This window comes from Nannobrachium achirus (genome assembly GCF_963921795.1).
Source record: "Nannobrachium achirus genome assembly, chromosome: 1".
Classification (NCBI taxonomy): domain Eukaryota; kingdom Metazoa; phylum Chordata; class Actinopteri; order Myctophiformes; family Myctophidae; genus Nannobrachium; species Nannobrachium achirus.
This window is the reverse complement of record NC_137810.1, coordinates 46,988,418-46,999,940: the sequence shown is the minus strand read 5'-3', so window position 1 is coordinate 46,999,940 and position 11,523 is coordinate 46,988,418. Positions and strand designations below refer to the sequence as shown.

At 46.0% G+C, this 11,523-nt stretch overlaps 1 protein-coding gene across 1 annotated transcript in view; it reads right to left on the bottom strand.

Annotated features, from left to right (window-relative positions):
- palld (palladin, cytoskeletal associated protein) overlaps positions 1 to 10,657 on the bottom strand; it is a 149,167-nt gene extending 138,510 nt beyond the window's left edge. Inside the window, exons 1-2 of the mRNA XM_080736526.1 lie at positions 10,518 to 10,657; positions 246 to 1,277 (exon numbers count right to left, since the gene is read on the bottom strand). Of these exons, the coding sequence (XP_080592652.1) occupies positions 246 to 1,276 (1,031 nt within the window). The 5' untranslated portion in view covers position 1,277; positions 10,518 to 10,657. The remainder of the gene's footprint in view (positions 1 to 245; positions 1,278 to 10,517) is intronic.
- Positions 10,658 to 11,523: the final 866 nt, after the last annotated feature.

Genomic DNA, 11,523 nt, shown 5'->3' with positions numbered 1-11,523 from the left:
GCGTGGTACGTGCAGGAGCAACCCATGGAATGAGTTAAAAACAACCCAGAATGGGTTGATTCTAACCCAGGCCTTTTTAGTGTGTACATTTCTCAAAGGGAACCTTAGCAATAAAGTAAGAGTATGACTCTGATGTAGGAAGCGTGTGTCAAAGATTGTGACACATTCCATCGCAGTTGTGAATCGTCTCATCATTTCATCTCTTCTTCATATCTAACACTTCATGTTGACGAGATCAAACTCACCTGACCAGCGGCAGTGGGTTCCCGGCCACTCTGCACTCCAGACGGATGGGGCTTCCCTCCGCTACCTCCTGGCTCTTCAGCTTCTGGGAGAAGCGAGGTGGGGACAGACCTCCGGCGGTGTGCTGGTACCCCACGGGCCCTGTCTCTTCCGCTGGGGCCTCGAGTGGGGGTCCTCCTAGCTCGGCAGGCTGGCCGTGCTGCGGCCCCCCTATCTGCTGGCAGGGGGGCGGCTGAGGGGGGACGACAGCGGAGACCTCGCCCTGGGGGGCCGGCCGCTGACCTCTGGGAGTCAAGTACCCGCTGTCTGGGGACGAGGAGTCCTCCTCGTCTCCCTGCTGCTCCAAGCGAGCCGAGCCTTTGAAGATGGACGACAGCTCCTCGATGAAGGTGGCGGCGCGGCTGCAGAACTCGGTGGCCGAGCCCGCCCGGTCGTTCAGCTCCAGGCCTTCGTGGACCAGCCTGGGCTTGTCCTGCTTATACACCGGCATGATGGACCTGTGGCAGATGAACTTTTCGGGGCCGGGGGCCGGGGGCGGGGCCTCAGCGGAGGCCTGCGGGGTCCTGCCGCCACGGACGGGGACACCATGGCCGGAGGAGGGGGCCCTCTCGTCCGGGCATGGGGCTTTGGTCTGGCGCTGAACGCTCTGGCTTTTGGTCAGGTGTTCAGTGGCTGAGGTGGGTGCGGCGGGGAGGGCAGGGGGAGAAGGGACCTGTCGGAGAACCAGCTCCGGGGGCAGAGGGACGGGGGAGGTCGGGGGCCTCGGGCTCACAGACATGCCCGACTCGCAGAAGGACTCCCGGGCCAGGACCAGGCTGCGGTTTATCTCGTCCGCACTGAGGAAGGCCGCGAGGTCGGGGAAGTCCCCGTCGCCAGAATCCAGCTCGGCCATGGAGTCCAGGTAGTGCTCCCCATCCGAGGACGCCTCGGAAAACACCCCCCCGTCCCCTTCCAAAGTCCCACCCCCTGCCGGGTCCTTTAGCAGCAGACAGAGGGGGAGTGGCTGGTTGTGGTTCCAACTCCCGTCCTGCATCCTGAAATGCACACAAAAGACATCACTTAAGCCCGTATCATAGTCGGGTCCGCGGTGGAAGGCTTTACACCGCGGTGTAGTCTTTTCGAGTCTTTTTGAGTCATGAAACTACAACGTTACATCATTCCTCACGGTGGAGAGCTTTCCACCGTGAGTCCCAACACATCTCTCTGTTTTTGAGCGGTGGTCACACCGTCTCCATAGCGTAGCCGTGTGTGTATCCGTCCGTGTGTGTGTGTCTGTCTGTCTGTCTGTGTGTCTGTAGCCTGAAGTACCTTTTTTGACCACACATGTTAAGGGAGGGGCACTGTTGTTCAGGCCACTGAGGCCAGGCACACTCACACACATTCACATTCACACTCACATTCACGCCCGCACACACACACACACACACACACACACACACACACACACACACACACACACACACACACACACACACACACACACACACACACACACACACACGCGCAGCCTCCACCGCTCAGTTCACACAAGTGTGATTTTACTATCAGACAGACAGGCTCTACACCCCGTTCACTGATTGGTCAATCTAGACTAGTCAGTCACGGTGAATAGGACTCCACCGTGGCGTACTATGATGGCCTGCACTTATTTTCTGACTTGAGGTGGAAAGCTTTCCACCTCAAATTTGCGGTGGATAGCTCTCCACCGTACACTCTGATATGGGCTTTAGATACAACAGCACACATATTCATTGCCTAGCTCTTCAGTGGTTCCCAAACGATGTGCCAACTTAGGCACACTGGACTGGTGTGTCATTAGACAAGTCCAAGTGTGCCTTGGGATTTCGCGACAACCACACATTATTATTGCAATACATAAAACTAAACAAAAAGATTAAGAATGTTTTATTTTAGTTATCATATATGGCCTACTTTGCACAAGACGCAAGTTGGCACCTCGACAGAGTGCAGTTCTAGTTATTATTATTATTACGTTGTTTTAATATTATTATTTTAAAGTATAAAATAGGGCTAGTTTAAACCTTGTTTTGAAATGGACAATTACATTGTGACAAGAGTGTCAAAAAGGTTATAGCATTGAGGCTATTTTGTACCGATAAGAATATCCGTGCAGTTACAGGTACAGGTATATGCCTTGAGATTTGGACTAACTTGGCCTTTGGTGTACGTGCCCCGGCTACAAAAGGTTTGAAAACTTTTAGTCTTCCATTACAGTTCTCACGTGATGACCAAGCATCCACAGGAGGGAAATGACTACTAGACACAATCCTGAAATAAAAGTGCGTCGTCATGGCATAAAAACGGATGTGACAATGAACAGATTGTCTGTCCATGACAACTCCCAGAGTGACAGACACCCAGTACAGTTGTAGCAGAATGACTCAGGCTGGTATTCTATGGACACAGCTGGTGGGTATTAGCGAGAGCCTTTCCAGAGGGCAGAGGGTACATGGCTTCCATTTTTCACTCACACACAAATCATCAGTGTTTATTCAACTCCTAGAGAGCACAAATGGAACCAAATGGACCCTTTGTGCACTCTAGGAGATCAATCCCAATCATGTTTTGTCTCAACATCAAGCACACCTGGCTCTTGTTTTGAGATTTTGATAGAACTGTTAGTGCTTTAACTATGTCCTCCTTCACACATAGTGGAGTTCTTTGTACATGCAATTTTTAGTTTTCATTGTCAATTCGTGTTAAAGTTTATTTTTCACTTCCAATTTGTAGATTATGGTCTATAGAACAATTTTGGTTCGAGTGTCAAGACAGTAGACTGAAGAAAAATATATTTTTTGCCCTATTTCCAAAATGAACAAAATCGGAATTGTGTTTTTTGAACAGTGTCTTAGTTTTCCCACAACTGCTGAGTAATATATATTTTGTATTGCTATATCAAGTCAATACTGTGTGGGGAATCAATTGGAGTGAAATATTTGTTTTGAATATTATGATATTTCACACAATGAGACAATAACATGGTTATTACACTCATACAAAACAATATGGTTACATTTTTTCCTGTACTACAATATAGTGCCACTGACTTTAACAACTACTAGAACAATATTCTAACAAAGACAAAATTAATCTAACACCTATATACAGTCTGCTCTGGTCTAGCTAGTTCTCACAAGTAGGCCTACATTTGCACAGCTGTGTGCATTTCAACTTTTCCTTCATGTAACTGCACCGAGTGCAGGTTGGCATACAAGCACTTTTACAAGACAGTGCACTTCACATTTTAATATATCCTTGGCAAGGGGCAGAGTGGTCCAAATGGGACCACTAATCCCATAATCTGTGGGACTGTGGACGGGCATCATGGACCTGAATGAACCAGTAAGACTCCCTAATCGGGAAATAAGCGACCGTCATGTCGCATACACAAACTTTAGAAGGCAAAGGTAGCCAATCAGGAGGGAATATGGGAAATGGGACTGATCCATGTTGATGACATGACTATAGAGTTACTGTGTACCGCTTTGTGTGATTTTAGGGCAGAATCTGTTGGAGCAGTGTCCAAAAATGTGTTTTGCAAGAATCGGCCTCATGGTGGCACTAGAAGAGGGCCATGTGAGAAATGAGGGGTGGAGGTAGTGGTTTTGCAGCCACGGAGTGTGTGTGCAATGTTTGGCATGGATCGGGGCAACGGTGGCGGAGATATGAGTAGGGCAAAAGTGTGACGTGTGACTGACAGACTGACAGCCGGTGGAGGTTTTGATTGACAGAGTACTACTACACATATGCAGATACATGCATATGTGCTGTTGCCCAGGCACTTGCTTGGAAGACTGTTCAGATGTTGATCCAAAGCATCAGTTGCGGGGGTGGAATTCTTTCCACATCCCTAGTTTTCTGTGAGAATTGTCATTCAAACACAATCAACATCATTGCCCTCGTTTGAGTCATCAGGGTACAGCCTACAGACAAAGTTTGTCACCACTTTTTCAGCCTTGGAGATGCTTATGTTGGAGTGTCGGCGAGGGTTACAGATTCCTACATGAGTGATGGCACTTTGCACATCACCTTGCAGCAGGATCACTTACCCTTGAATTTGAATGACGATGTGCTGTCTGAGCCAGTGAATGCATGGATAGAGCCATGCCCTTGCATGTTGTCCTGCCCAGGTTTGTGGCGATGGTATTCAAGGAGATCATTCTAGTAGTCTTTACAGCTTTGAAGGAGATCCAGATTTCCACAGCTTATACTAAACCGGATTCGGCATGCCATCGACCCTCACTTGAGGGAATACCAAAACAGCTTTCGAGAGGAGAGAACCACAGTAGCCCAGATCTTGGCCTTGAGAAGACTGATCGAGGAGGTGAAGAAGAACAACCTGACGGCTGTATTGTGCTTTATTGACTTCAAAAAGGCTTTTGACTCAATACACAGAGGCACCATGATGAAGATCCTGAAGGCCTACGGTGTCCCTCCCAACCTACTCCGGGCAATAGAGACCATGTATGCAGGAACACGGGCCAAGGTGGTGACCCCAGATGGCAACAGTGAGGAGTTTGACATCCTGGCTGGGGTACTGCAAGGAGACACCCTAGCCCCCTTCCTCTTTGTCATAGTCCTGGATTATGCGGTCAGGAAGGCCATCAGTGGACAAGAGCAGGATCTTGGCCTCAAGACGGCACCCTGCAGTAGTCTTGACAGACCTAGACTACACGGATGACATCAGCCTACTCTCCAACCAATGCCAAGAAAACTGAGGTGATCACCTATAAGATCCTCTCAGAACTTCCACCTCTCACAACAACAGGAGGCACTGTTCTGAAGGGAGTCAAGGACTTCACGTACCAGGGCTCATGGGTCAACTCTACAGAGCAAGATCTTTAAGTGAGGAAGGCACTTGCATGGAGGGCCCTTAATGGCATGGCTAGTGTATGGAACTCCAACCTCCCCTGACAAACCAAACTCAGCTTCTTCTATGTGATGGTAGAGTCTGTTCTCCTATATGGCAGTGAATGCTGGACCTTGCTCTGCAGAAGTCTCTAGACGGGTGCTACACCAGAATGTTACGTGTAGTGATCAACATCAGCAAGAGTTCACATGTCAGCAACAAGAATCTGTATGCTGGAATATTAAGGGTGAGCGATAAAATAGCAGCCAGGAGAATGAGACTTGCAGGACACTGCCAAATACAACAAGAGCTGCCAGCCAGTAAACTGGTGCTGTGGGAACCAACACATGGGCACCGGTCACAAGGACGTCCCACACTAACATATGTGGATGTACTCAAGAAAGACGCAGGAGCGCAAAGCACCAGCAAGCTGGCCGGATGTATGGGAAACCAGGATGACTGGAAGTGACGTTGGAAGGCTCGTCTGAGGACGACCTAGAGAGAGATGGCCGCATTCAGAGCTTGGATATGATGAAAATTACACAGAAGCACTACAACAACATCTGTGTCTCCAGTATGCACCATCCCAAGTGATGATGTTTGGAGGGCATAGAGAAGATGTAGGCCTACTAGGACACAAGTGTCAGCTTCCTCATGGTTGCATTGATCCATTGGTGGACTGTTTCCAACTTGGTGGAATTGATCAACTGCCGTAATGTAGACATCCTTGTCATTTGGAAACTGTGAATCTGTTAACTTACTTGAAAGGAATTAGTACAGCTCCTTCTTACATAACAGCTCCTTCTTGTTGTCAATGTTTGCCAGAAACTTTTGCCAATTTCAGTACTCCACCATCAATAACAAAAGTCATACACAATTGGCACAACTAACTCCTCCTGAACAGAAACCTCCTCAACAGAAATCACATCCAGGCTCTGAATGTGGCTGCGGAAATCTGGATCTCCTTCAAAGCTGGAAAGATTACTAGAATGATCTCCTTGAATACCATCACCACAAACCTGGGCATGACAACATGCAAGGGCATGGCTCTATCCATGCATTCACTGGCTCAGACAGCACATTGTCATTCAAATCCATGGCAGGGTAAGCGATCCTGCTACAAGGTGATGCGCAAAGTGCCATCCCTCATGGAAGAATTTGTAACCCTCGCTGACACTCCAACACAAGCATCTCCAAGGCTGAAAAAAGTGGGCAATGATGTTGATCATGTTCGAATGACACAATCCTCTCATAAAACTAGGGACGTGCAAAGGATTCCCCCCCCAACTGATGCTTTGGATCAACATCTGAACAGAAGCATCTTCCAAGCAAGCGCCTGGGCGACAGCACATAACTATGTATCTGCATGAATATGTATTGTAGTACTATGTCATTCATTCATTCAGGTCCATGATGACCGTCCACAGTCCCACGGATTATGGGATTAGTGGTCCCATTTGGACCACTCTGCCCCTTGCCAAGGATATATTAAAGTGTGGAGTGCACTTGTAAACGTGCTTGTATGCCAACCTGCACTCGGTGCAGTTGCATGAAAGAAATGTTGAAATGCACACGTCTGTGCAAATGTACTTGTGAGAACTTGCTAGACCAGAGCAGACTATATATTAGATTAGAATGTTTATTCTTTGTTAACATATTGTTCTAGTAGTTGTTAAAGCCAATGGTACTATATTGTGGTACAGTTAAAACAAATGTAACTGTATTGTTGATGTTGAGTGTAATAACCATGTTATTGTCTAATTTGTGTGAAATATCAGAATATTCAAAAAAATATTTGACTCCAGTTGATTCCTCACACAGTATTGACTTGATATAGCAATAGAAAAAAATATTGCACAACCGATTTTGGTTATTTGTGTTAATGGGGTAAAAAATATATTTTTCTTCAATCTGCTGTCTTGACACTCGAACCAAAATTGTTTTATAGACCATAATCTACAAATTGGAAGTGAAAAATAAACTTTAACACAAATTTGAAATGACTGAGTGTCCAGGCACCCCACTAACATGGACAGGTTGTTTGAGGCCACACCACACGTTTATGAGCTTGTTTTCGCCATTTCACAGCTGAGCTTGTATTCTACATAGAGATGTCTTGTACTGTGAACAGGTGTTTGAAGAATCTTTATGTAAAATCGAACCTCTGTTCGAAGTGGAGCTGTGTGTGTGTGTGTGTGTGTGTGTGTGTGTGTGTGTGTGTGTGTGTGTGTGTGTGTGTGTGTGTGTGTGTGTAGCACCTCTCTGGTCACCCAGGATCATGTGTACCGATTTTTGTGACATTTGAAGAAAATATGTAGGAAAAGGTGCAAAAAGTGTGTTTTGGAGAAAATTCAAGATGGCGTAAAATCTATCCTGGCGCAAATGGGCGTGGCCTATATGGGGAGATGCGTCTTGACCCAAGGAATCCAGGGAAAAAAGAATTTTAATTTTCCGATCTACGGTTCAAGAGTTACGGGGCAAAACGCAAAGTGGGCCGCTATAGCGCCACCATGAGGCCGAGTGATGTAATTTTTTTTGGATTCATTCTTAAAATCATTATGAATCTCCTCTCCGAGGTTTGAAACTGTAGCTCCTATGGTTTACGAGAGAAAAATACTTGAATGTGAGTTTTTGCAATTCCCATTATAAGTCAATGGGGAAAATGAATTCACTAATAAATTAATATCAATTAAACTATAGAACCTTTCTCTTAGCAAGTTACTAGCAGACGATTCCCGAGTAAGCCGGTCGATTTGACATATGGCGCGAGTGTGTGGTGCAAAAACTGTGGGAGGAGTAGCGTGCCAAACTTTGAGGCTACATACAGACAGACAGACAGACAGACAGACACGGACGGACACACACACGGCCACGTATAGGGAGCTTGTGTTCCACACAGCTCCAAAAATGGAAACTTCCCCATAGGGGTGCTGCACACCTGCAGCACCCCTAGTTCCAATGCTGTTCCCACGCTCCTGCACAGTGGCCACCGTGCCAAAACATCACATTCACTTTCTCTTTCAGCGTGTGGAGATGCGCGGAAGCAAAGAAAGTCACCACAGTTTGATTTGATCATTGCTTTAGTCAATTATGAAGGGATTTTAAAAATTAAAACGTCTCCATATTGCTTGGGAAGTCTACGTCGCAGAGAAACCATTGCCATTGTGATTCGCTAATTGCGTAATTTCACATCGCGATTTCGACTCATGCGACTCATTGTGAACTTGTAGATTTGCTAATTGCTACGTTCTCTTCTCTGTGTGTTCGGTCGTTCGAGCCGTGCGTGTGTGCGCACGGGTGTGTTGTAAAGTCAGTGAGCTTTTCCTCTCCATGTGTTCGTTTGGTCGTTCGAGCCGTGTGTGTGTGTGTGTGTGTGTGTGTGTGTGTGTGGTAAAGCCGCGCATGCGCAGATCCTGTTCATTCTTGACGACAGACTCTGGTGAGACTCTGGTGAGGACACACATTTCTGCCTATGGGGAGCTTGTGTTTCCACACAGCTCCAAAAAAAGACTATAAAGAAACAAGGGCTGTACTGTATCTCTCCCACAGTCTCTCACACCTCCATATCGATGATGACAGGATTTATTTACGTTTTGATTCCAAGAATCCAAAAGGGATTTATGTACTTAACATGTTGTCATACATTAAACTTGGGACTTGTGTTTACAAGTTAGATATAGGCTAGACGTCCTTCCTATGAAGGATTCTTACAGCTACTCTATACACCCCATAATAGAGAGTGTGTGAACCGAGAGATTGTATCTTAACAGTTACCATGAATAAATATTATGGCTATATACTGTAGCTAGCTACAGTATGTACAGAGTCAAAACGTCACCAAGTGACGTATACTACATGGGCTACATTAACTTTAAAGCTGCAACCCGCAACTTATTTTAAGGAATAAGATGTAATTTTAACCGTATGGCATGTACTGTAACACGCACACGCGCACGCACACACACACACACACACACACACACACACACACACACACACACACACACACACACACACACACACACACACACACGGTTCTTCAGCAGTTCTTCAGGGGTGCTTTGAGGTGGTCGAGGTGCTATATACATATTACTGTACAGTAGCAACACTGTTGTACAAAGAAACCTTCTGGTTCTTTAGAGGTGCTCTACTGGTTCTTCAGCTTTAGGCACATGTAACATCATTAAAATAGGCACTACATATTATCAAAAGAGGTTCCCATATGATTACGAGCCAACAAACCACTTTTGGTGCTTTAGTGCCAGTGTCCGGTATAATATAACTAAAATATCTGCAGCGGTTAGAAGTGGTCTCCCTACACTTCCACTGAGACTTGTTGACAAGCAGACCTGCCTGAAGCTCATAAGTGCAATAAGCCGGGATTGCCTCTTGGATGGGCGGTAAAACAGGGCCGCAGAGAGTGTCATGTGCAACCTGACTGACGCATTGCAAAACCGTCCATATAAACTAGGTTAGACTTGTGCAAAGGCTGTGTGTTTGTGTGTGTGGATGTGAGAGTTTTGACACCCTGGCCCTCATGGCGTCCTGAAGACCAGCTGTTGTTATTTTTAATCCCCTGGGCCATGTTTCACAGCAGCACTGCCTGGCTGCCCACACCCCATCCACCCGCCCACTCACAGCACAGCACTAACACCCCGAGAGAGGAACACAAACGCATCTATAGCCATGCAACACTGACACAAACTACATAAAGCTACACAGTAAAAATCCCCACAGTGTTATTAACTCTGAGACTGTACGAATGTAACCACATGGGTGCGTAAGGTCCATTTGGTTACATTCATGCAGGCACAGAGTTATAAAAGGGTAAATTAACACTGGACTTTACTGTTCTAAAGACACAACAGGGGACTGAGGGAGACTGTACATGGAAGGGTTCCCTTTCAAACAGGCACAATGATCTTATAGGAAAATAATCACAGCAAAACAAAAAACTGCAATTAAATATGCATGTGGAATGTTTTTAAATATTAAGATTGACTGATTGGTTATAATGTGAATGGTCGCTGTCAGTGACATAACAGCTAGCTAGCCTATACCGTGTCTATTTCTGTTCAGTTACACAACTCTTATTGAATTTTGTCATAAATGTCTACATAGACGTACTCTGTCAGTATGTGTAAAAATAAAGTCTCCCTCTAATAAGGTGACTGACAAGGCCACTAGCCGTTTGTGATACTGTATGGCATGAAAATAGCATTTTCACTTTCACACTGACAAAAAAACAAAACAAAAGCATGAACCTTTATGTTTGACCAATACAGTTCCTTAATGTTTAGGTCTTATTTAGTTAGTTTCTTATAATTTATATAAAAAACAAATAACTAAAACCACTAAATTACTTACTAATAATAGGTTTTGAGTTAGAAATGACACAACCTACCTTTAGTCAAGATATTCGTCCCAATATTTGTCCCAGCCGTAGTGGTTCCAGATTTCCCCTGTAATGGTAATATCGTTTTATATGAGCGTCCCCAAAAAGAAATCGCCTCTTTACCAGAAGAGCAGGCTTTTTGGTCGGGCGGTGAGCAGGAGCAACTCAGGTTCAGGGTCCAATTGCGTGGTGCCTGCCGAGTAGCCTGCTGTCCCATCTGTCCCGGGCTGTGACGGCTCTCTGTGTGGGGGCTATATTTGGGCCCTGGCTCAGGTTTCACAGCTAGAATACTGGAGGAAAAAAAGAGAGAGAGGGGGGGGGGGAGGTCGCGGGGAACATAAGGTAGAGAGGCAAGTGGTGACAATTCTCAGAGAAGAAAGATGTGCATCAATTATTAGCTGGCTATTTAGGCTATTGGACATGTACTGTATATTATACAGGATGTATATTTGACATGAGACTGCAGTATTGCCGAGTGCAGCCTTATCAAACCACTACAATTGGCAGTCATGCAATATTCAAAGGCTTGCTCGCCTAGTACCTACGCAATGTGCATCTGCCAGCATCATAACCATGAGGGGGTGAAGAGACATTAGAGTCTTGATGACAGGCCCTGCTAGGATTGGATTGTTCAGAAGTATAGGCACATATCCCATGCCTGATTTTTGGGTCCGATGCCATTGTTGATTATGGAGAGTCCTAGACCACTGATTTCCGATGTTTTAAACAATATTTTGCTCTGTCAAAAAGCTATGAAATTTAGAAATTAAAGCTATACTGTGTAAGTTGCTCAACTTGTGGTCAGTAGCTCTATAGCAAACCTCGGTCGCGTCCGCGTCTTTCGGCCGTTTTTCGGTTCTCACACCCCCGCGTCTGCCTCCACCTCGCCGAGATCTATCTTTTGAGGGGTCCCTGCTTACCGTGCACCCGAGTATAGAAACACACGGGAGACTACAAATATGGCCGCCCTAGCGACCCCACTCCATGATGCGCTGTGATTGGCCGGCAGTGTATA